This window comes from Rhodotorula paludigena (assembly GCF_050403205.1).
Source record: "Rhodotorula paludigena JCM10292 DNA, Rt_paludigena_JCM10292v1_ctg56, whole genome shotgun sequence".
Lineage (NCBI taxonomy): Eukaryota > Fungi > Basidiomycota > Microbotryomycetes > Sporidiobolales > Sporidiobolaceae > Rhodotorula > Rhodotorula paludigena.
The window spans coordinates 22,366-45,205 of NW_027481402.1; the positions used below are offsets into that span (position 1 = coordinate 22,366).

Consider the following 22,840-nt stretch of genomic DNA (forward strand, 5'->3'; position numbering starts at 1 on the left):
CCTTGCCGCTCGCTGCCTTCCGCTTCACTTCGGAACCGTCTTCCCGCCGGCCGATACAAACAGTGCTGCTCTTAGACAGCGTCAAGCGACAACTCGCTTGTCTCGAACTTTGCGCCTGCCGACCTCCACCGTCGACCTGCTCGGCTCGCTCCTTCGCTTCCGCCTTCCCACGCTTGACATGCTAGTCTTCCATTCTCCGCTATCCCTGACGCATGACCCGCCCTACGAGATCCTGAGCGGCTGCGCCCAGCCGTACTTCGAGTCGCCGCAGCGCTATCACCGGATCTTGGCTGCCCTTCTCGCGTCTCCCGCGTTCGAGGAGCGACGGCTGGACTGGCGCACGGACGAGGTCGTGACTGCAGAGCTGCTCCGGGCCGTTCGCGCCGTGCACGATGAGGAGTACTTGGCTTTTCTCGAGGAGATCTACGACGAGTGGATCGCAGAAGGGGGTTCAAAGGTGCCTTTGAGATTCTCGTGGTCCTAGTCGAGGACTGGACTGACGTGGATGTGCAGGACGCTGCACTGCCCGAGACCTTCCTGCGGCAGGATCTGCTGCTGCAGCCGTCGGACGGGACCGAGGGACGCGGGTCTGCCATCGCTCGCATCGGTGCGGCTCGTCCGAGTCTGTGTCAGGCCCACGAGGCTGATTGTTGCTCGAGCAGGGCGCTACTCGTTCGACCTCTCTGCGCCCGTCACGGCCGGTCAGTCCTCCGGCATTCCGCTTCTCCTCGCGTCCGCGTCGAGTCGAGTCTGATTCGTGCAAGCGCTCTCAGACACCTGGACCGCCGCGCTCGCATCTACCAGAGTTGCGCTGACAGCGCTAGAAGCGCTCACGGCGGCAGATGCCGCACATCAGGCGACGTTCGCGCTCTGGTGCGGACCGACCACGGCTCCCTTCTGCTTTCATCGCACGAACTTGACGCGCATCGCTTGCAGCCGCCCGCCTGGGCACCACGCAACTGACGCGCTGTGCGGCGGGTACTGCTACCTCAACTCGGCGGCCATCGCCGCGCGGCACTTTCAGTCACAGCGAGCGATCCAGGCGGGACAAGGGGCGAGCAGGCCGCGCGTCGCGATTCTCGACATCGACTACCATCACGGGAACGGTGCGTTCTCTGCCCATGCCTTGAGTCGATGAAGAGTCGCGCCCTGACTCGGCAAGGTCATCGCCAGGGACGAGCAAGATCTTCTGGAACGACGCTTCGGTCCTGTATTGCTCTCTCCACGGCTCGCCCGACTACCCCTGTGCGCCCTCCTTTCCCATCTAATGGGAAATCTCCAGCTGAGCCGAGCCACCCGACGTGGCAGACTACACCGGTGCGGCGAGCGAACTCGGCGGGCCCGACGCGCGCGGCCTCAATGTCAATTACCCGCTCCCGCTCGGGACGGACGACGCGGCGTACCTGCACGCGCTCACTCAGGCCGTGCAGCGCGTGAACGAATTCGAGCCCGAGCTGCTCGTCGTGTCGTGCGCTTTTCTTTCTCGCTCTTCTCCTCTGCCCCTACCTCGTGCTGATCGCGCTCGAGGCGGGGCCCAGGCTCGGCGTCGATACGTTCCGGGACGACCCGCTCACGCAGTTCGACCTCTCGCTCGAAGCATACCCGGAGATGGGGCGGGTCATCGGCGCGATGGGCGTCCAGACGCTCTTTGTCATGGAAGGTGCGTCTGGCTCTCTTGCCGCTGCTCGGGTGTGTCGCGTCCTGAGGCGTTCTCGAATTGCAGGTGGGTACTGCTTGGACGCGATTGGAGAGTGCGTGCGCGGCGTGCTGGAAGGGTTCGAGACGGGCGCTGCGGACCTCGTAGCTCGGCAGTCGCAATAAAGATGGACTCGCTCAGCGCAAGTGGGCCGTCAAGCGTGTGACAGCGAGACGTCTAGTGGATATGGCCTGCAATGCGACTTGCGCCCAAGAGTCATTAACCCTACGCCGCCCCGCCCGCCCCTCCTGCCCCCTCCCCACCCTCTTCCCTCGCCTTCTCCTCATCCGCCATCCTCTGCACCTCCTCCAAGAACTCCTCCGTCCCCAACGCCGCGCGCTCCCGCATCCCCAGCCCCTGCACGAGCGGGCCCGTCGCGCCCGTGCGCAGCGCGCGGTCGAGCGCGGCGAGCGCGCGGCGATACTCGGGCGAGCGGAGCGCGCGCGCGAGGGAGGACTGCTGTGCGCTAGGGGACGAGGTTGGGAGGGTGGTCGGGGAGGCGGGGAGGAAGGAGGAGAGGTGGGAGAGGGACGAGGGCGGGAGGGAGGAGAGGAGGGAGGTGGCGACGGGCGCGGGAAGTACGTCGGTGAGGGCGAATTCTGCGCGCGTGCGTGCAAGAAAGCCGGAAGAGAGAGAAGCGGCGTCAGCTACACAGACGCCGGATCTGTTCGAACAAAGCCGCACGCACCGGGTGCCGCCGACCCGCCCATCGCGCCTCCCGCTCCTCCTCCAGCTCCCCCTCCGAGGCTCGCGAGGATGTTCTGCAGCTGCGCCATCTGCTCTGCGTTCCCGAGGGCCTTCTTCGGCGCTCCGGGTGCCGTTGAGGGCTCGGTGCGCGGCGCGGCGGGTGTCTCGAAGGGGGCGGCGGAGGAGGACGAGGCGAGGCGAGGGGCGGCGGAAGTCGAGGGCGCGTCGCTCATGAAGACGTCGTCGGCTGCGGGGGCACTGTTTAAGCGAGACAAGCGGGTCAGCCTGGGGTGCGCCGGCGTACTTTGGCACATGTCGCAGCACGAGACGTTCGACGCGCGGATTCCTCTCGAACCGCTTTTGCGGGTCCTTGAGACCGGCGTCATCGCAGCGAGGACGACAAGGAACTGCTGGGTGAGATTACAACACTTGGCACGAGAGACGGGAGACGGAGAGAGCCAGGACGAGCGAGAAGGTAGCAAGTGGGGACGAGGCAGCTCACGCCTCGACGTCCATGTCGCCGGCGTCGTGCGGGCCCTCTGCGCCGATGAGCTCGTTGGCGCGGTCCCCGCGGCGGGCAAACTCGTCGGCGGCGAGGTCGACGTCCTGGTGCCAGAAGAAGTGGCGGGCCGAACTCGAGCTGAACTTGAGGACGTGCACGCGGTCGGTGGCGCGCTCAAAGGTTGCGTCACCGGGGAAGATGATGAGGTCGTCGACGATGGCGCTGTGGGTAGGTGGGGCGCGCTCGAGGGTCAGGGCGAGGTGAGAGATGACGACGAGGGAAGGGGAGGGGAGGTGCGTACTTTGCGTCGAGGTCCTTGTAGTAGAAGTGGAGGAGGCCGTCTTCCTCCTGGAGGTAGACGAGGCTGTGGCAGCGAGTGCACGGGGCAGCGGTGCGCGGTGGTCAGCAATGAGGACGACGACGAGGCGAGGACGAAAGACGGAGACGGGAGACGGACCCGCGGCCGGGCTGGGGCGAGACCGTGTTGGAGTCGCCCTGCCTCTCGCAGCGGCCCGCCTTGAACTGGAGCAGCGGCGCAGACATGCTTGGCAGCGACAGAGACGCAGAGAGAGCGGAGAGAGCAAGCGACGGCGAGGTTGCCCCCGACGAGCACCGCGCACTCGCACCCTGCGACCCGTGAGAGTGACTGCGAGCTGCGCGACAAGCTGCTGCTACCCTGTGCACCGCGCACCCTTGGCTCCCTTGCTGCGTCTGCTCGCTCCTTCTCCCCACACTCCGCCTCGCTCGCTCTTCTCCTCGCGCGGGCACAGCCGGGACACGACGCTCACACGGTAGGGACATACTCAGCAACGCGGACCCTGCCCTCGCTCTTCTCACTGACGCGCTCTGTCGTGCTCCCCAGCTCGCCTCGACCTCCAACTCTCCCTCTGCCGCCATGTCCGTCCCTCCCAGGGCCAGCAAGCCCGCAAAGGTCCCAAAGGTCCAGCTCGACAAGACCTACGGCCCCCAGCCCTCGCTCACCGGCAAGTACCGCACCCTCGTACGCCCCTCGCCTCCTCTCCTTTCCGACACTGCAGGAAACCCACTGCCTGCTCCCAACTCCACAGGCGTCTTTCGAAAGGAGCGAGTCCACTCCCAGACACCGCACAGAGTGCTCCCGACTGACCACCGCCGCCCACAGTGTACCGCTGCGACCAGTGGACCATCGGCTTCGACCTCCAGGCCGCGTTCGAGTCGTCGACCCAGCGCCGCCTCGTCTGCAAGACCAACGCCACCTGCAGCTTCAACGTCACCGCCGAGTTCACCACCTTCACCGAGCCCCCGCTCACCGGCCAGCAGGGCTACGCCATCTCGCCCGCCGGCTTCTGCCCCAACCACAACCACGCCCCGCCCTTCCTCCCGCTCGACGTCGACGCCGAGAACGCCCGCCTCGCCCTCCTCTCGCACGGCGACCCGAGCGTAGACAACCCGCCCCTCGTCCCCGCCCACGGCTTTGCCGGCAGCGGCGGGTCCAGCGTCGCCGGCGGCGGCCCAGGAGGAGCACCTGGCGGCGGCGGCGCGGCGCCCGGGTTTGCAGAATCGGTCACGAGCGGCGTGCCCCAAGGTCGCACAAGCTTCTCGGGACAGGCGGGCACGCCGCTGCAGCAGCATCAGCAGCAGTACAGCCCGGCGCCGCCTCAGACGCCCGCCTTCCTGCAGAGCACGCCGCAGCCTCCGCCGACCGATGCTTCGTACTCGCCCATGATGCAGCAGCAGCAGCCTCCACCTCAACAGATGGCGCCGTTTGGAGGCGGCGGCGGTGGCGGCGCGCCGCTCCTCCCCGACGGCACGATCGACTACGATCGGTGCCAGCAGCCGCTCAAGCACTTTCTGCTCGAGATCCACCCGAGCTTCGCGAGCCACCTGTCGGCGTTCGCGGCCAACAGCATCCCGCTCGAGACGCCGCCGCAGGACCTGCTCGACCTCGACGCCGGGACCGACGACGACCGCACGCTCTTTGGCCTCTTCAAGGACGTGAAAGGGCTCCCGCTCTTTCTCGTCGCGCTCGCGGCCGACGGGGTGCGCAAGGCCAAGCTGCGCCAGGCTCGCGACCCGCTCCGGCGCATCGACCCCAAGATTGCCGTCGGGCTCGAAAAGGCAAAGACCGAGGCGTGGGTGCGCCGCAAAATCGCAGAGGGCATGCCCCTCGTCGCAGCCGCAGCCGCCGCTCAACAACAACAGCAGCAGCAGCAGGGGCAGGCGGGCATGTACCCCTCACATCTGTAGGTGCGAGCCGTCGCTGTGAGGAGGAAAGGGAGGAGCCGCTTGGGTCTGCGTTTTCTGGGGTCTGTCTCGCGGGCTGTGTTTTCGTCGCCCTGTCGTGTTTGTTGTAGCTCTACCCACTGCCCGCTTTGCACCCGCAACTCGTTCCTCGCACTTTCCCGGGTCGCCCGTCTTCATCGCATCCAGACGCGACTCGACGCGTCTCGCTCTCTCGCTTTCTCGCAACCTCCTCCCGAGTCCACCCTTTGGAGTTCCGCGTGCCACGATGGCGCCCGCGCAGACGGTCCTCGCGCTCTCGTCGACGCCCCTCCCCACGCTCGACTCTGTCTCTCTCCTCCCCTTCTCGCTCGCGCACGACGGCCCCGCCCCGCTCTCGACCTACTTCCTCCCGCGCGCCTACCCTGCCGGGCCCGACGCCCCGCCGCAACACCGCCAGGCGACGTTCCGCGGGCGCAGGATCGTCTCGAGCCGACTCGACCTCCCAGAGGGGTACCGCGGCCTCGTCTTCTCGACCAGCGCGCCGCTCCCGCCCTCAATCACTGCCGAGGCAGGAGGTGGAGACTCGCAGGAGCGCGACGAGCGCGCGGCCAAGCGTGCAAAAAGGGCGGCGGCGTCGGCTGCGGCGCTCGATGCGCGACTGGACGACGACGACGAGGAGGTGGTGGACGACGGGAGGCGCCGCTCGCCGCGCAAGGGGACGGCGGCGAGCTCGGCGGCGGCGACGGCGAGGGCGAGGGCGAGGGCGGTGCAGGCGGCCAAGGACAAGGCCAAGGGGAAGGGAAAGGCGAAGGCCGGGGCTAACAACGGGGCCAAGAAGGGAGGGTTCTCGCTCGACAGCGACGAGGAGGAGGTTGTCGCGGCGGCAGTCGAGGAGCAGGTGGTCGGAGAGGCGGTCGAAATGGAGGTGCAGCAGGAGCAGACGGCCGTCGCCGATGGTGCCGTCGCGGAAACCGCTTCCGTTGCCGTCGTCGCCGTCAAGGAGACCTCTGCCGCTGTGCCTAATGCGGACGATGCTGCTCCGGCTATCGAGACTGGCGAAGCGGTCGTCGCCGCACCACCTCCCGCACCGCTGCGTACCGCCTCGACCCTCTCAACGACATCCTCCTCCGCCGCCCTCCTCGCCTCGACCCCGCTCACCTCGCACGCCTCGTCCCTCGACCTCTCCGCCAACCCGTTCGACGCCGCCACCTCGCCGGGCGAGCTCGCGCGCGACGAGAAGCGCCTCGTGCCGCGCGCGACGTTCCGCTCAATCGAGGTGTGGAACCCGGACTGGCCCGTCGCCGGCGGAAAGGTCGGCGAGGTCGACGACGTCGGGCGCACGGTGAGCGAGTGGATGCACGTCGCGGCAAAGGTGCGTCTCGGGTCCGCGTGCGTGTTCTCGGAGACGTTGCTGGTCTGACGCGCGGATTGTTGCGCCTGCAGATTCATGCTTACTGATTGCGGGCGTTATGCTATCGTTGTTGGACGTCGTGCATAGTCCGTTGTGCCTCTCTCTCTGCTGTCCGGGGCATGTATTGACTCTAGCTGTCCCTCATGCAGGACGTGTCCACCTTTACTGCATCTCTCGCTCGCTCGCGTATTCTTCACAGGATGTAACGCCTAGACATGTTGTTTCTGCTACTGTGTCGTCAGTTCTGTGTGTCCGTGCGAGAGCATTCAAGCGAGTGCAAGTGGGTTCGAGGGATGGCGAAGAGCGGCGATGGCCCGTTGAAGTCGCATTTCGACCTTTCAGAAGCTCAAACTGAGTGCCTGATCTGACGTTTACATCCGCCCCGAGCGTCAGTGACTGCCTCGAGTCGGGCGAAAAAGGGCGGAGCGTTCTCGAGCGCGCAACTTGATGTGTACGGCAAAGCCTGAGGCACCGTCACAACCGGTTGCCTTGATGGTGTAGTTGGTTATCACGTAGGTCTCATACTCTGAGTATGAGGGCGAAGCGTCGCCTTCAAAGTCATCCTAAGGTCGGGAGTTCGAGCCTCCCTCGGGGCACCTCTTCTTTTGCCTTTTTGGGGCCCGGATCGGGACGCTGCACGCTCCAGAGTACGTCCGCGAGTCGAAGCAAGCTTTTGACGCCCGCAGTACCTCATGCAGCTCGTCCGCTTGGTGAGCCAGAGGACGAGGAAAGACAGCGGCGTGAGATGGCCTTCTCAAGCCGTGCCGAGCGTTTCGTAACCTGCCGGACACGCTTGCAGGCTTCCTGGCCGGGTGGCCTTTTCGATTCTGTCTCGAGAACTGACTGGGGCGAGGTCCGGGCAACTAGAGGCATCAAGGACAGTTGCTTGCGACGACGCATTTCCGGACCCTTCTTCAACTGCGCAGTTGCCTGTTGGTGTTTGTGGGAGGGGTCACCCAGATTACCGGGCTTACATCAAACTCACACAAATCAACCGTCTGGATCCTACTGCGGTGGTCAGGGCCATTGGAGAACAGCCGCTTCCGCTCCGGCTGGGGAGAAGCTCGACACTTTGCAACATTCCCAGCTTCCTGCAACAGAATGCATACGGGATGTGCAGCGTCACAACGCAAAGCAAGATAGTCGAGCCTGAAGTCAAGTCACCGTCAGGGACAGCGGAAGGCCAGGTGCCATGCGGTCAGCATCCATGCCGTCAGAAACGCAAGTGCAAGGACCGCAGCTCATGGCACGTGGGCATTTGACGGAAGCTTGCATGCAGGCAAGGCCTGTGCATCGGTGAAGGGCGGACTAGACAAGCCGACGCCAGCGTACACTTAGGTCAAACGTTCGGGGATCTGCTCGCCCGCTGCTCGTTGCGCTGCCCCGAGCGAAGCGCGCGCGCAAGACCGTATCTTTCAAGCTACATCAATATGTCGCAGCACAAGGAGCTTTGAGGGGAAAAGAACCTGCTCACGCACACAGTTGTACGAGGAAGCAGTTGCAGTCTCGCCCGGATCCGCTCTACAGCCTCACCTCGAAGCATCTCTCCTCCCCACTCCACCTCGGCGTCCCCCTCTCCGAATCAAGCACATACGCGTCCCTCTCGCGCAGGACGACGCGCCCCGTCGCGCGCTCGACGAGGACGAGGGTCTGCACGCGCGTGCCGTACCAGTGCGTGCCGCGCTGCGGGTCTGCGGATTCGCGCGGGCCGGCGGTCACCGAGTCGGGGAGGACGGACGGGTTGAACGAGGCGGCGGAAGAGGAGGACGAGGAGGAGGGAGAGGGCGCGGGTGGGAAAGGCGGCGGGAGGGATGGGAGAGGGGCGGACGGGTCGAAGCTGAGCGGGCGGACGAGGACGGTATGCCGTAGGTGCATGCGGTGCGTAATCGGTGAGGGATGGGATGTGCTACAGAGCGGGGAGGTAGCATCAGTCGCGAGATCCCGGCAGTGCGAGAGAGAGAAGGGAAGTGCACCTCAACGCCTCGTACAATCCTTCAACAAGCTGTTCCTCCGCGCCATCCGACGCCTTTTCCGCCTGCCTGACCGCGCCCTCGACTGCCGCCGCTCCGCTCTTGACCTTGGGCCACTCTTCCTCGCCCTCCTCCACCTCGAGCGTCGCGTTGCTCAGGCCGCGCACTTTGCCGGACGTGCCGAGGTCGTCGAGCACGCGTGCGCGCTTGTCGCCGTGCTCGCGGTTTGAGATGTAGCCGAGCCGGGTGCGAGGCCGAGCGGCCGAGGAGGACGAGGAAGCAGAGGTCGAAGGAAAGGTGATTTCGCCGATGAGGAGGTTGAAGCCGGCGTAATCGTGCTTTGTCGCCTCTAACTTGTCGAGGTAAGACTGCAGAGCGTCCTCGTGTTTGCCAGTCACGGAAGCGTTCGCAGCGAGGTCGAGGAAGTCACGAGCAAGGTTGCCCCGCGAAGGTCTCGGCGCCGGCGGAATCGTCTCGGTGAAGTTGGTCAGAGTCGCAAAGTGCAGGGTACGGCGCTGCTCGTCGGTAGAAGCGGTGCCCGGCGAGAGCGAGATGCCGAACCAGGTTCCTCCGGCAGTGAGGTCGAGGCCGGACAGCACGCGGGAGCGCTCAGAGGGCTCGGCAGAGAGGGCACGAGGGTCCCAGGCGTGCCACGCTGCGCTCGTGGTGGGGCGAGCAAGGAACTCGTCGCGGTTCGAGGCGACGATGCTGTGCGGGAGCGGTGAATTAGGCTCGGTCGGAGCGAGGGAGGGGCGGGACGGGCTCACAGGCTGTACGTCTCTGTGCTCGTGGCAAAGACGATGCACATGGCTGCGTTGCGCAGTGTCGGGAAAGAGCAAAAGCGGGGCGCCTCTTCGCTCTCCGGGTGTCTCTGTACCTTCGCACTCGCTCACACGCTCGAGGCTGAGCGCAGGCCAGGATGTCGGGCAGGAAACGCATCCGCCCGGCCGACTTTGCCCTGTCGAACCCGCTGCGCCCGTCGGCAGCGCGCAGGCTCGACGTCTCGTCGTCGCTCTACGCCTCGGGCCTGTCCGCGCAGACGGCGCTCAAGGCGCACCACTCGTGCGTCAACGCACTGGCACTGTCTCCCGGGGAGGGCACATGGCTTGCCAGCGGCGGAGACGACCAGCGCGTCTTGCTGTGGGACGCTCACGACTCGACTGATGAGAACACCGGGCTCGCAAAGGAGCCCAGAGGGAGCTACACGGGCGCAATGGTCCGTCCAGTGGGATCGAAAAGAAGCGCCCACCCGACTGACCGGGACCCGCCTGCAGTCCAACATCTTCGCCATCGCCTTCTCTGCCGACGCGAGGCGCATCTTCTCGTCAATCGCGCTCCCTGCATCATCTTTCGAGCGAGATCTGACCCATAGACACTCGCAGAGCTGGAAATGATGCCGCCATCATCATGCACGACCTCGAGACTTCCGCTTCGTCCGAGACACCGAAGCTCTGGCAGGGCAAGCAGCCCGACAACGCCTGGCTCGACCACGATGTACGTCATTCGTGCGCTCCTTGCATTACAGGGTCTCATGCGTACCTCGCAGGACGCCGTCATGGGCCTCTCGGCTCACCCCTCGAACCCGGCGCTCTTCATCTCTGCTTCCTCCGACGGCACGCTGCGACGCTTCGACACACGCACCTCGCCCGGCTGCGTTGGGCTCCTCGCCGACCGCTACGGCATGAACAGCGTCGTCCACCACCCCCTCACGCCCGATTGCTTCGTCTACGCTGGCGAGGACGGCCATCTCGCTTTGCTCGACGGCAGAATGGCCTGGGGCGGAGAGACGCAGAAAAAGCTTGCATACAGCTCCGCCGTCCAGCGTGTGCGTCGATGTCTGTTTTCAACGAAGCACATACGACTGACCGCCAAGCGCGACAGTACCACACTCGGCTGGTGCGCCGTCACCCCGATCCTCCCGAAGGCGACCTTCGCGACGGCGTACAGTACTCTTCGCCGACCATCTCTTCAGCATGCATCTCCCCCTCGGGCTCGCTCATTTGCGCGACACTGTCGGGCTACCTTCCGACGCTGTACGAGCTGTCGGACCCGACTCCGCTCGCCAGCTTCCACTCGCCCGACCCGAGCGCACCGCCTCCATCCCCGTTGAGGACCCTGCCTCCGCGTCCGTCAAAGGGCCAAGTGCGCCCACTCGCAAATGGCTATCGCGACACGACAACGACGAAGCACGGGTCGTTCGGCGGCGGGCCGGGCGCGACAGCGGGCGATGGCCTGTACTACGCCGCAGGCTCGGACGACCACCGCGCGTACGTGTGGGAGGTACCGAGCGTGGAGAAGCTGAAAGCGCAGCGGGAGACAGAGTGGTCCGTTTCGTGCTTCAAGGCGTCCGAGCGGGATGTTGGTGCGCGCACCATTGCTCTCGCGCGCTCTGCTCACCAGCGTAGCTGAACGGTATCTGGTTGCACAGTGTTCCAGCATGGGACCTGGTCTCTGATCAGCCGCGCAACGAGCTACGACGCTCCGGCGCTCATCTCGCCCGCCTCTTCCATCCTGACCGGCCACCGCTCGATCGTCAACACGGCGCTCTTCCACCCGACGCTCCCGCTCCTCTACACCTCGGGCATCGAAAAGCTCATCATCCGCCACGGGCCGCCGCGGCCCTCCGCCCCCTTTCCCTCCGCCTCCGCCGAGCGCAAGTGGCTCTTTTTCCCGCGCGCGCGCGACGCACCCACGGAGCCCGCATCGCTCACGGGCCCGGCCGACCCGGCGCTCGACCCGCTCCCGCTGCCGGGCGAGTCGCGCGGCGAGCGCGAGCTGCGCCTGCGCGAAGAGGACGCGGGCGTGCTGAGGTACTTTGACGCGCTCGCGGGCGGGTGGGAGGGCGAGGGCGCACTGTGGAGCGATGAGGAGAGGGGTTCGGGGTCGAGCGATGAGGAGGAAGACGAGTGGGAGACGGAGGAAAGCGAGGGCGACGACGACGAGGACGCTGTGCAGGAGATGATTGCGAGGGCGGCGGCAGCACACGCCGATGTGCCGGGGTTGCCCATGGAGCTTCTTCCGCGTCTGCACCGTGCAATGGACGAACGCGAGGGGGGTTCTGGGGAAGAGGGCGAGGGAGCGGACGCTTCGGCGGGAGCAGAGGACGACAACATGTAGCTTTGCGCGCTCAGAACGTGCCCGCCTTGGTCCTCTCGAGGTGTGTGAGCAGAGAATGAGCAGATGGACGTAAGCTTTGGTATTCATAGCGAGGGACGACAACGAACGAAGTAGGTGTAAGAGGTATCGTGCACAGCGGAAACACGTGGATATCAAGCGGCTCCTCCCCCGCCTCCTTCGCCGCTCCGCAGGTTTAGTCCCCGCCTTCGACGACAGGGAAGAAGTCCGTCAGGGCCTCGTTCCCCTCCTTGTCCGCGGCCTCCTGTGTTTTCGTCTCCTTCCCCTCCTCCTCGTCGTCCGAGTCGTCCAGCTCGATCACCTCGACGCCCTTCTCCTCATCCTCCTTGACCGACCCGCGCTCCTTCGCCTTCTTCTCCTTCTTGACAGCCGCGCCGCCGCCCCCGCCGCGCCTCACCTCGCGCGCGACCTTCTCAACCTTCTTCGGCACGTCCTCGTCCGGGTTCATCGCCTCGTCCTCGACCTCGCTCTTGGCCGGACCGTCCTTGTTCTCCTCCTCCTCCTTCTTGGCCTTCTTTTTCGGGCTGCCGCCCTCACGCGTGCTGCCAGGCTCGTTCGACGCCTTGCGCTTCATCCCCTCGCCGCCGCCGCTCGCGGGCGACGGCGTCGGTCCCTTCTCGCGCTTGGGCTTGACGTCCTTCGTCGTGGCGGCGGACGAGGAGGAGGAGGAAGCGAGAGGGCTGGAGGCGGGCGCGCCCGAAGCAGAAGAGGTAGAGGCCTTTTGCGCCTGCTTGGCGAAGAGCGAGTCGAGCGAGCCCTTCTTCTGCGCGATCGGCTGTGTAGGGGAAGCAGAAGCACGGGTCAGCCGGGCTCGTGGAAGCTGGCATGACTGGCTGGACTGGTGTAGCATTGAGTTGCGGAACCCGTGCGGGTCCGCCACTGCATGCTCGTAGTCCCCGGCTCGCCAGCTCGTGCACGCACCTTGATGAAATCCGCGCTCTCGTTCCCGGCCTTTCCGACGCCCTTGTCGACCGGGTAGCATTCGAGCGCGCCCTCGAACGGCCGGACGAGCCGCTTGAGGTCGTCGCCCCACGGGCGGTCGCTCAGCCAGGTCTCGATTGCGGCGGCAGAGGGGAGGATCGCGGGCATGCGGGTGTGGAGCTGCGGGTTTCCACGAGCGTGTGAGCTTGCGAGCGAGCGCGGAAGGGAGAGAAGGAGGAGGGGATGCTGCGACCCACGAAGCGGAGCTGCTTGTTGACGGGGACGGTGAGGATGGTGCAGCTCGTGACCGGGTCGTATGAGCCTGTGCAGCGCTCAGCAAGTGGAGCCGGGGTCAGAAAGGTGCTTTCTACTGAATCGGCATTAGCGAAGAGGCGGGTCGCACCCTTGAAGCTGCGAGTGCACACTGACGAACGTTAGAGGCGCATCGTCGGCACGGAAGAAGTAGACACGCACTCGCAGTGATCCCACAAGCCAGCTGGGGCGCATCAAAAGCGACGTGAGTCTCGGCAACGGCGACGAGGCGCGAGACTACGAAGTGACGCACCAAACGCCATGAGCCTGCCATCCTTGTGCTTGACAAAGTGCGGCTGCTTGTCCTTCTGTCCGGGCTTCTGCAGCCACTCGTAGAAGCCCTGGGCAAAGACGACGCAGCGCTTGCGCTCGCGCGGGCCGCGCCACGCGGGCGTGCCCTCGAAGACGGACTCGCACTGGGCGTTGATGGTCGAGAGGCCCTGCGGAGGCTCGGAGTACCAGCTTGCGGGGGCGGCGGCGAGAGTCAGTGATCAGCCTGACGGCGGGACGGTGAAAGACGCACTGCGGGACGAGGCCCCACTTGAGGAGGTCGAGCTGCAAGAGGTGCGAGTCCTTGTCGTTGCGGCGGAGCACGGCGACGCGAGTCGTCGGTGCAACCTGCGGAGCGCGTCTGACTCGTCAGCATCTGCTCGTCATTGTTGCTTGAAGACAAGGACGCACGTTGTAGCGCGGGCGGTGCTGCGACTTTGCCTCGAGCGAAGCCCACTCGACGCGGACGCCGTCGTCGCCCGGGCCGTCGTCCGGCTGCTCCTGCTCGTCCGCCTGCTCCTCGTGCTGCTCTTGCTGGTCGTCCTGCTGGTGCTCGTTGCGGTTCTGGCGGAAGTAGTCGCGGCGGAGGTTGGCGGCGAGGTCGTCTGCGTTGACGCCGAGGGCGAAGCGGCCGCACATGGTTGCTGGCTGGGTGCGGGTGTCAGGCTGCTCTGGTGCTGCACTTGCTGTCGCTGTGCGTCTCAGCGGTGACAGGTGAGAGGGAGAGCGTGCGAAGGACAAGTGCACCGCCTCGTCCTCATCAGCGCACCTCTGCCGCGCCCACGTTTGCTCCCTTTGCTCTGTAGACTGCCCAAGGCGCTCACTTGAACCAGTCCGAGTCCGTAACAGCTTGTCCGGAACCTTCCCGCCTGCTTGACACCTTTCTCGCTCTGCTCTCCGTGACGTCGCCTGTTCACCGTGATCGCGTCGCCTTTCTCTCTCCCTGATCCTTACTCGCTCCAGTACGCCTCACCAGCAGAACGGAAGGATGCCACCGCGCCCACGCACCCGCCCGGCTCGCGTCTCCCCCACTCCACCTCCCAAACCCTCCTCCCCCTCGCCCCCTCATGCAGCCTCCCGCTTCCTCGCCCCGCACACAACCCGCATGCGCTACGTGATCGGCCGGGGCGAGCTCGGCGTCCTCTCCTTCGAGCCCTACAAGTCGCACCTCCTCCCGCTCTGGCGCTTCAAGACGCCCGACATTGCGCGAGAAAGCGCAGCGCGGCTCGAACGCGAGTTTGCGCGGTTCGTCGACGAGGGCGACTTTGTCGGCGCCGACATGGCGAGAAAGTTCTTGCAGATGGTGCGCTTGCCCCGCTCTTGCCCCTCTTCCTTCCTCGCGACCCACTGGTCGACCTTCTCATTCGACTTCGGCCTCGCCACGAGACGCTGCTTCTGACTCCCCTGTCAATGCGGCCACAGGGCATGACCCGCTCTCTACGCTACGCCAACCGCGCCGGCGGGCGCAAGTACGCGGCCCCAACCGCGGGCGGCGGCCAAGCGCGCACGCTCCTGCCCAAGTCGGACGACCACCCGGGCGCGGCGGCCAAGCGCGAGAGCGCGGCCGTCTTTCGCGAGGTGTGGGAGCGGTGCAAGGAGGGGGAGGAGTACAAGCGGCTGAGGAGGGAGTGGGAGGCGGAGAAGAAGATGTGGGAGAAGAGCGGGGGTGCGAAGGAGGAGGAGGAGGAGGAGGAGGAGGAGGAGGGGGTCAAGCAGGAGGAAGAGGAGGAGGAGGACGTCAAGCCGGCTCGAGAAAAGAAGAGGAGCGGCAGAGACACACAAGAGAAGGCGCCGGATGCGCGGGCAAAGCGCAGGAGGAGGGTCAAGCAGGAGAGTAGCGACGAGTACGAGGATGCCGCGGGCGAGTAGATTGCATTGCGCTTCCTACTTTCAGCAGTACCGGAGAGCCCCGTATGATCGCGAGGATGCCAGTACACCTGGCGCGCTCGCATGTCAACACCTTCGCAAGGCAGCGACACTTGTGGACCAGGATCCGCCGCCGCCCTGACCCGGCGCGGCCCCCTTCTCTCTCTGCCGAGGCCTGCTCCTTCTTAAGACTGCGACCGAGTCATGTCCTGCCATTCTGAAATTCCCTGACTTGCCCCTGAAACTACGTAAACGACCAGACCCGTGGGAGACGAAAACTAGAGAACAGAAGTGGCTTGACTGAGCTCGACTCGGCTCGAGTGGGGCAAGATGGTCGACCTGCGGCCAGGCACCCTCGCAGACGAGATGCCAGTGGTGCTCGGATGTGGGACATGCTGCGCAAGCGAGACAAGTCGAGAAGACGTGCATGCGGCGTTTTGAGGCGAGGAGGGCTCCTGGCTGCAGGACAGAGAAAAGAGACACAGCAATAAGTGGAACGCCGAGTCATGACCTGCCCGTCTCGGTGTTCAGTAGCAGTCGAGCGGGCCGCACCGAGGTCGGACGAGGAGCATGCCAGACAGCTCGCTGAGCCGGTAGCAGTAGAGGCAGGGCAAGCAAGGCTATGGCAGCGCGACAGCACAACCTGAAGCAGCAGCTGCGCTCAGCTGTGCGAGTCGTCATCGGGCACGCGCGATCTACGAAGCAGCGGAGCGGGAGCAGCGAGAACTCGACGGCACCGAGGCGGAGTCCAGCGAGAGCAGCTAGAGGTCGATAAGCAATACATTGTGTAGCAGTACGAGTCCAGTCCAGCATTCTGGCGAGAGCGCGGATGATGGTCGGCGTCGAAGCGGTGACGAGTCCTCCGGATGCGCTCCTCCCGCCAACCTCGCTCGCGTCTTTCCCGTCTCTGACTGCACGATGGGACCCGTTCAGCACCAGTTCAACCCTTACGCCGTGAGTCCCGGCGTCCTGTGACCTGGTCTCCGCTTGCGGAGGCTCGCGGGGCTGCTCGGGGCGATGAAGCGAGCGCCGGGCGACAGCGCGCACTGCGGGCTTTGCTGTTCCAGCCTAGGGGAGCGCATTGCTCTCCCAAGCGCTGCAGGGGTCGCTGAGCTCGCCTGCGTCCGTCGAGACGAGGTTGCTCTCGTCCGGACTTGAAGGCGATGAGCGTCGCACTCGCTCGACGAGGGCGCGTAGGGCTCGGGCTACGCCATGCACGGGTCGACATGAGTATCACACAGCTGCCGAGCTCGACTTCGACGCGCTGGAGTGGCCTCGACGCTGGCTCGCACCGTGCCCCTCGTCCGGCTGACGACACCCCGCTGACCCACTCTCGCCTTCCCCGCTCGGTCCTGCAGGACAATGGCGGCTCGATCCTCGCCATCTCGTCGAGCAAGTTTGCCGTCATCGCAGGCGACACGCGCCAGTCTTCCGGCTACAACATCGAGACGCGCACCGCCCGCCGCGTCTTCCAGCTCACCCCCGACAGCGCCATCGCCGTCCAGGGCTTCATGGGCGACGCCATGAACTTTGTCAAACGCCTCAAGCAGCGCCTCGAGTGGTACAACCACACCCACAACGAGGTCCCCACCCTAAAGTCGATCGCCCGCCTCGTGCAGACCATGCTCTATGGCAAGCGCTTCTTCCCCTACTACTCCTATGTCATCCGTGCGTTCCAGTTCCTCCGTTCCTCTTTCCCGCCGACGCACGCCGAGCGAGCTGACCCGTGCCGCGAGCGCAGTCGCCGGCATCGACCGAGACGGCACCGGCGCCGTCTACTCGTTCGATCCGGTTGGCAGCTACGAGCGTGAGAGTTGCCGTGCCTACGGCAGCGCACAATCCCTCGTACAGCCCTTCCTCGACAACATGGTGCGTTGCCCGGTTCTCTTCTCGAGGCATCTGGCCCGAGAAGCGGTGTGTGTTTGTGAGCTGACCCGCCCGCGCGTCCTCTCTGCGCACATGGCAGATCTACAAGAAGAACCAGACGCCCGACCCCTCCGCTCCCCCGCCCGTCCCCGGCCAGCGCCCCGAATTCGTCCTCGACGACGTAAAGTCGATCCTCACCGACGCGTTCACGGGCGCCGCAGAGCGCCACATCGAGGTCGGAGACGGGCTCGACATGCTCGTGATTGAGAAGATGGAGGAGGGCAAGGTCGAGATGCGGTGGCACAACCTGCGTGAGTCCCGCGATGCTGCTCTCTTTAGCGGTGCGTGTGTGCGACCGACACTGAGTGGGGCCTCCCTCCTTCGTGCAGCACTCAAGCGGGATTAGGCGTGGCGGATCGTGGACGTAGCGCATCCCCTTTGTACATCAAGCTCATCAGACAGACATGGCTTCGAGCGTCTCCCCACTCGAGAGCAAAGCAGATGATGCGACGTCCAGCGTCGGCAATACAGGCTCTTGCTACTCCTCTTCTTCCTCTTCTTCTTCCTCGACAACCACCGCCGGCCTCGCCCACTTTCCGTGCCCTCCACCACCTGGCCCACCCGCTGCGCCCGCGGCTCCAAGGCCAGCGTACCTCCCCTCGAATTTGCTCGCACCCACACCTTGCGCCGCCGCTGCTGCACCCCACACCCTCTCGGCGATAGGACTGTCCCCCATCCCCGCCTTCGCGCCCCCAGCAGCGCCCAGCTCGAGCTCGTCCGCCTGCCCCTGCGCCTGCGCATGCGGCACGACGCCCTGCCCGAGCCCGCCGCCGTAGCCCGCGAGGACATCGTCGTCCTCGTCGACCCACTCGCCCGGCGTGCTCGCCGCGTCGTGCCCGAGCGGCGCCACGAGCGTCGGCGCCGACTCGTCCTTGGGCGACTTGAGGCTGAAGACGTCCCTCAGCGGCTGTGGCGGGGCTCGCGGTGGTGGTGCTGGTCGAGAAGTAGCAGTGGAAGCGGCGGCCGAAGGGCGCGGGAAGGAAGACGGGAGCGCGCGCGGCTGCAGCGGCGAGCCAAAGAGGTGGGTCGTCTTGTGCGCCGTAAACGTCGTCGCGCGGTGCGCGCCGTACTGTCGCAGCGACGAAGCGGGCGAGCTCGAGCGCGTCGAGCCGGCGCGCGACGACGAGTGGCGCGCAAGGAGCGCCGGGCGCGCGACGGCCGCTGCGGAGGGTGGTGCGGTCGAGAGGGAAGCCGCGAGCGCACTGTCGCCGCTGAGTGCGCGAAGTGCCTTGTCCCGCGCTGCAAGCTTGGCGGTCGACGCATCCGCATCGTTCTCCAGCCCCTCGCCGCTGACATCCGCGGCGGCCTCGTCCTCCTCGATCTCCTCGAGGATCGCCTCCTCGCCCTCTGCGAGCTCGTCGTCGTCGAAAAAGTCGCTGTCGGCGCCCGTTCCGCCGCCCTGCGAGCTCGAGCTGCTGCGTTGTGCCGAGCTTGCGCCCGACCGCGTGCGGCGGTGGTGCCGTCCTCCTCCTCCTCCTGCAGCTCCCAAGACGGACGTCGGCGAGTGCGCATGTCGCGCAGCGCCGCCATCGCTCGAGCGCCGGCCGTGAGACCCGTGCCGCGAGCGCCGCACGGTCGTCGTCGTCGGTGGGCGGCGGTACACGGCGTCCTTGGTGCCCACGAACGAGCTCGCCGATGAGCTCGACGCCGCCTTCGAGTGCCGGTATCTCCCGCGCGCGCTTCCCGGCCGAGCACTTCCCGGCTGGCCAGAGAAGGACCGCAGCGAGGTCGGGCGGCTGCCCCCTCCCCCTGCTGCATCGGCGCCCGCGACGTACCCGCCCCACGCCGCTCGCTCGCTCATCGACGTGCGTGACGAGTCGCTCGCGCGACGGTGGTGGTGGTATCCCAGTCGCGAAGGCGTCATGCCGAGCGCCGAGCCCGAGACGGGCGAGTACTCTGCGCCGCGCGCAGACGAGACGCTCGAGCGGCGCGAGACGGACGCTACGCCTCCTCCGCCGCCCGGGCCGCCAGTCATCTGGCCCTGTGCACTTGTGTTCGACGAGCGGCGACTGCCCATCGGCGGGCGCCGCAGCGGCGAGCCAACGTACATGCTCTGCGAGCGGCCGATCCCGCTTGCACCGCCTGCAGCGGAAGGGACGGCCGGTCCGGCGCCCGCGGCGCCAAAGCCGAGCGAAGCGCGCTTGCGCTTGCGCGGGTCCTGCCCAAACCAGAGCTTGAAGGTCGACAGGAGGTTGGCGCCCTTCAGGCCCTTCTTGCTCCCTCCGCCTGCGCTGCCGTTGTTGCCCGTGGACGAAGCGGTCGAGACGACGCTCAGCGGGCGAGCGGAGCGGGACGCTGCCGTCGAACGAAGCGTGCTCTGCGGCGCCGAGCTTTGCTGCGACGATGCCTCGACGGCGGGAACGGAGCTCGTCTGGATCGGCGGGAGCGAGATGGTGCGCGACCCCGTCGATGGCGGTGTCGCTGGCGCAGCTTGCGGAGCCACTTCGCCGAGCGCGGCGGATGCGACCATCTGGGGCGTTGGCGGCGCCGACACGCTCGACTGTAGCGCCGGAAGCGGCGGCGTCCCACCTGCGCTGGGCGTCCCCGGCGCGCCCTGCTTCGCATCGTCGCTCGGGAGCGACCCTTTGCGCGGCCCAAAGAGCCCGGAGCCGCCCTCCTCGCTCGGCGTCGAGCCGTTGCTCGAGCCGAGAGACGCAAGGCTCTGCCCGATGACGCTCGTCGCGCGCGCGAGCATGCTCACGCTCCCGGCGCGGCCGCGCTTACCGCCGCCCGCCGCCGCCGTAGTCGTCGCACCCGCCTCGTCCGTCGCGGAGCTGCTCGTGCTCGGCGACCCAGGCGCCGCAAGGCTCGGTGAGCCTAGCTGCGGCGGCGGCGGCGGCGCGGCGAGCTGGTCGCGCGACTTGCTGCGCGCGAGACTGCCGCCCGTCACAGGGCGGTCCTTGCTCGGCGACGCGCCGGGCGAGTCGATCGTGGGAAAGTAGCTCAGGACGGGCACGCTCTGGCTCGCGGACGAGTTCTGCTGCAAGAAGTAAGAGAGCCGCGCTTCGGCGTCGGCGGGGTTCAGCGGCGTGCTGGGTGAGACGGGCGAGGTCGGCGCAGCTGCGGCGGCGGAGACAGCAGTAGTAGGGCGGCGAGGCGGCGTTTGCGGCAGGGGTGCAGCAGCGCTCGTCAGGGGCGGCGGGGTGAGCGCGCGAGCGTACTGCGCTCCTCCAGACGAGGTAGACGCAGCGGATGCGGTTCTCGGGCGGCGATTCGGCTGCTGCTGCGGCTCCCCTGCTGGCTCGGCAGCCGTAGCAGCCGTGGTTTCCTGCTCGTCCGCCGCCTCCTCGTGCGTCGCTGGCTCGAACGCCGCCGCGGCCGGCGGAGGAGGCGCGCGCTCCTCGCGCTTGCGACGAAGCATCCACCAGACGGCGGCGCACGAGTCGCACGCGCTCGTGCGGACCGAGTGCTCGACCTGTCCGCGGTCGAACCCGAGCTGGTCGAGGAGCGCGAGGAGCGCGCGGTCCGACTCGGACGAGAGGAGCGCGGACGAGGACGAGGTCGACGACGCGAGGAGCGAGAGGTAGTCGACGGGCGGGTAGTCGACTGCTGGGTCGTCGGGCAGCGGCGCGTCGACCGGTTCCCCCCCTCCTTCTGCGTCTCTCTCCTCCTCGTCGTCCTCGTCCCCCTCTTCCTCCGACTCTGTCTCCTCCTCCATGACGACCTCTCCCACTCCCCCGCCCGATGCCCCCGGTCCCATCTCTCCCCCCGCCCCGAAATCCTCCTCGGGCACGAGACTCCTCCTCAAGCTCCTCACGCTCCGCACACTCGCCGCCCCGACGCTCTTCCTCCTCTTGACCCCGCCCGCGCCCGCGCCTCCCCCACCCACCTCTTTCATCGCCGCGAGCGCCGGGAGCGACACGACGCTCCCCCCGCCGTGCCCGTGCCCGCTGTGCGCCCGCTGCATCAGCGCCGGCCCGGGTGCCGAGGGCCCGAAATCGATACTCGCCGTCGAGGGGTGGCGTCGGAGGGACATTGGGCCCGGCACGGCGGCGGCGGGGATGGGGATTGGAGAGGCGGCGGCGGGGGAGAGGTGCGAGGGGAGGGCGGAGAGGGAGGGCGTCGCGGGAGCGGAGGAGGTCGAGGCGGAGGAGAGGGTGCGCGCGAGCGGCGGGTGGGACGACGGGGGAGGCGGCGGAGGGGAAGCTGCAGAAGTAGCAGCATCGTCGGGGAAAGGCACGGCGCGCTGCTTGCCCGCGCGGACGGCACTCAGCGGCGCGGCGCCTGGGACGGGAAAGTAGGACGACGACTCGGCGCTGGCGCGCGGTGAAGGCGGCGTCGGGAGCGAGACGGGGTGGATGGCGGCGCCGAGGGGCGAGGCGGGCGTGCCGGACGAGCCGGCGAGGATCGGGGGCGCGAGGCGCGCTTCTGACTGCTGCGAGTCGGATGAGGGAGAAGAGGAGGAGGAGGAGGACGGCCGCCCAGACGAGCGCGTGAAGAACGGGTGCGCGAGGATCTCGCGCAGGCTCGGGCGGCGGAGCGGGTCTTTGGCGAGGATGGCGTCTACGAGCGCGCGCGCGTCCGGGTCGAGCCAGGTCGGGAGCGTGTAGCGGCCGTCGAGGATGAGGGCGCGCATGACGCCCTCGTCGTCGTCGTCAAAGGGGAGCGCGCCCGTCAGGAGCGCGTAGAGGATGACGCCGAGCGCCCAGATGTCGACCGCTGCGGCGCGGGCGTGCGAGGCGGTGTCAGTGCGAGAGCAGCTCCTAGGCAGTGGGGTCAGGAACGCACGCTCGCCGAGGTAGCGCTGGCCGGTGAGGACCTCGGGGGCGGTGTAGCCGAGGGTGCCGACGCGAGTGTCCATCCAGCGGCCCTTTTCAAACTCGCGGCCAAAGCCGAGGTCGGCAATCTTGACGTTGACGTGCTCGTCGAGGAGGACGTTCTCGAGCTTGAGGTCGCGGTGAACGACGCCCTCGGCGTGCAAATACGCGACGCCGAGGACGAGCTGGCCAAAGACGCGGCGCGCCTCGGCGGGTGCGAGGCCGCCGGTGCCCGGGGTCGGGTTGGACGACTCGACGAGGTAGTCGAAGAGCTCGCCGCCGGAGCAGAGCTCGGTAACGAGGTAGATGGACGACTCGGTCGCGATGAGCTCGTAGAGCGAGAGGACGTGCGGGTGGCGCAGGCGGCGGTGGTGGTGGATCTCGCGCGTGAGGAGCGAGAGCGGGGACGAGGGGTCGTTGGGCGAGTACTGCGGGCGTTTGAGGGGTTTATGAGCGGGCAGACGAGCGAGAAGAAGCGAGGGAGGGCCGCACGGAAGGGAGACTCTTCGGGACTTGCTTGATGGCGACGCGGGTGCCCGTCAGGCGATGTACGCCGAGCCGCACCTTGCCAAACGTGCCTGTGGTTCGAGAGAGTGAGCGGGCAGTCTCTGGAGGAGTGGAGCGGTGCTCGAGGGCGAGGGTTTCGAGGGGGACGAGGCGACGGACCCTCGCCGATGACGCGACCGAGCGAGTATCCGCCGATGGAGCGGATCTCTGTCTTTGTGAGCTCTGCTGCGAGGGCGGCATAGGCGGACGAGAGCTGTTGCAGGGCGCAGACGGTCAGGATGCGCGCGAGACGGAGCGAGATGGAGGTGCTGGGTGCGCGCTCTCGACCGCGCGAGACGGGGTGTCGGTCCGCGCAGGCCTCTAGGTGCACAGCCTGGACAGGTCTGAGTCGGGCTCAGCACTGCCCGAGGGCGTGCGAGGGCAGGAGGGCGGGTCGAGTCGCGGCCCCACTCTGTTCGGGGCGGCACAGCGGGCGGTCACCTCGCTCGACGGGGCTGGGGGGAGGCGTGTCCCGTGCAAGTGGACGGCGTGCACGCGTGGGAGGGCATTCCAGGCAGCAAGAGGGGGCGTGGTCACCTCGTTTGTGCGTGCCCACTGTTTCGAGGACGACGCGGTGCGCGGTCGGGGGCGGGCGGGGAGGTGCTGCATGGGGGAGAGGGTGGGCGTGGTGGCAGAGTC

General features: G+C 67.0%; 10 protein-coding genes across 10 annotated transcripts; 6 read left to right on the forward strand and 4 right to left on the reverse strand.

The window, feature by feature from the left end:
* Positions 1–178: 178 nt before the first annotated feature.
* On the forward strand, positions 179–1,821 carry JCM10292_004622 (histone deacetylase family protein; the record flags this gene model as incomplete). The annotated part of the gene is made up of 9 exons (XM_076651724.1): positions 179–457; positions 514–607; positions 663–701; positions 774–873; positions 937–1,106; positions 1,174–1,245; positions 1,309–1,468; positions 1,539–1,660; positions 1,724–1,821. The coding sequence occupies 9 exons, from the start codon at positions 179–181 to the stop codon at positions 1,819–1,821; spliced, it is 1,134 nt and encodes a 377-aa protein (XP_076502693.1).
* Positions 1,822–1,921: 100 nt separating this feature from the next.
* Positions 1,922–3,428, reverse strand: RPN13 (proteasome regulatory particle lid subunit RPN13; the record flags this gene model as incomplete). Its single annotated transcript, XM_076651725.1, has 5 exons — positions 1,922–2,295; positions 2,385–2,641; positions 2,886–3,107; positions 3,187–3,249; positions 3,343–3,428. 5 exons carry the CDS (start codon positions 3,426–3,428, stop codon positions 1,922–1,924), a joined length of 1,002 nt encoding a protein of 333 aa, XP_076502694.1.
* A 352-nt stretch (positions 3,429–3,780) lies between these two features.
* JCM10292_004624 (uncharacterized protein) lies at positions 3,781–5,111 on the forward strand (the record flags this gene model as incomplete). Its single annotated transcript, XM_076651726.1, has 2 exons — positions 3,781–3,885; positions 4,044–5,111. 2 exons carry the CDS (start codon positions 3,781–3,783, stop codon positions 5,109–5,111), a joined length of 1,173 nt encoding a protein of 390 aa, XP_076502695.1.
* A 262-nt stretch (positions 5,112–5,373) lies between these two features.
* Positions 5,374–6,507, forward strand: JCM10292_004625 (uncharacterized protein; the record flags this gene model as incomplete). The annotated part of the gene is made up of 1 exon (XM_076651727.1): positions 5,374–6,507. The coding sequence occupies one exon, from the start codon at positions 5,374–5,376 to the stop codon at positions 6,505–6,507; it is 1,134 nt and encodes a 377-aa protein (XP_076502696.1).
* A 1,512-nt stretch (positions 6,508–8,019) lies between these two features.
* JCM10292_004626 (uncharacterized protein) lies at positions 8,020–9,276 on the reverse strand (the record flags this gene model as incomplete). Its single annotated transcript, XM_076651728.1, has 3 exons — positions 8,020–8,404; positions 8,472–9,176; positions 9,236–9,276. 3 exons carry the CDS (start codon positions 9,274–9,276, stop codon positions 8,020–8,022), a joined length of 1,131 nt encoding a protein of 376 aa, XP_076502697.1.
* A 111-nt stretch (positions 9,277–9,387) lies between these two features.
* Positions 9,388–11,585, forward strand: JCM10292_004627 (WD40 repeat domain-containing protein; the record flags this gene model as incomplete). Its single annotated transcript, XM_076651729.1, has 6 exons — positions 9,388–9,684; positions 9,743–9,792; positions 9,851–9,962; positions 10,015–10,293; positions 10,350–10,830; positions 10,897–11,585. The coding sequence occupies 6 exons, from the start codon at positions 9,388–9,390 to the stop codon at positions 11,583–11,585; spliced, it is 1,908 nt and encodes a 635-aa protein (XP_076502698.1).
* A 193-nt stretch (positions 11,586–11,778) lies between these two features.
* Positions 11,779–13,745, reverse strand: JCM10292_004628 (putative peptide hydrolase; the record flags this gene model as incomplete). Its single annotated transcript, XM_076651730.1, has 8 exons — positions 11,779–12,378; positions 12,525–12,704; positions 12,782–12,846; positions 12,928–12,935; positions 12,999–13,020; positions 13,090–13,298; positions 13,360–13,454; positions 13,518–13,745. The coding sequence occupies 8 exons, from the start codon at positions 13,743–13,745 to the stop codon at positions 11,779–11,781; spliced, it is 1,407 nt and encodes a 468-aa protein (XP_076502699.1).
* Positions 13,746–14,094: 349 nt separating this feature from the next.
* On the forward strand, positions 14,095–14,975 carry JCM10292_004629 (uncharacterized protein; the record flags this gene model as incomplete). Its single annotated transcript, XM_076651731.1, has 2 exons — positions 14,095–14,409; positions 14,529–14,975. The coding sequence occupies 2 exons, from the start codon at positions 14,095–14,097 to the stop codon at positions 14,973–14,975; spliced, it is 762 nt and encodes a 253-aa protein (XP_076502700.1).
* A 915-nt stretch (positions 14,976–15,890) lies between these two features.
* On the forward strand, positions 15,891–17,244 carry PRE7 (proteasome core particle subunit beta 6; the record flags this gene model as incomplete). Its single annotated transcript, XM_076651732.1, has 5 exons — positions 15,891–15,926; positions 16,331–16,640; positions 16,714–16,841; positions 16,939–17,149; positions 17,228–17,244. The coding sequence occupies 5 exons, from the start codon at positions 15,891–15,893 to the stop codon at positions 17,242–17,244; spliced, it is 702 nt and encodes a 233-aa protein (XP_076502701.1).
* Positions 17,245–17,376: 132 nt separating this feature from the next.
* Positions 17,377–22,810, reverse strand: JCM10292_004631 (serine/threonine-protein kinase; the record flags this gene model as incomplete). Its single annotated transcript, XM_076651733.1, has 5 exons — positions 17,377–21,557; positions 21,627–22,083; positions 22,148–22,233; positions 22,322–22,415; positions 22,739–22,810. 5 exons carry the CDS (start codon positions 22,808–22,810, stop codon positions 17,377–17,379), a joined length of 4,890 nt encoding a protein of 1,629 aa, XP_076502702.1.
* Between the last annotated feature and the right edge of the window lie 30 nt (positions 22,811–22,840).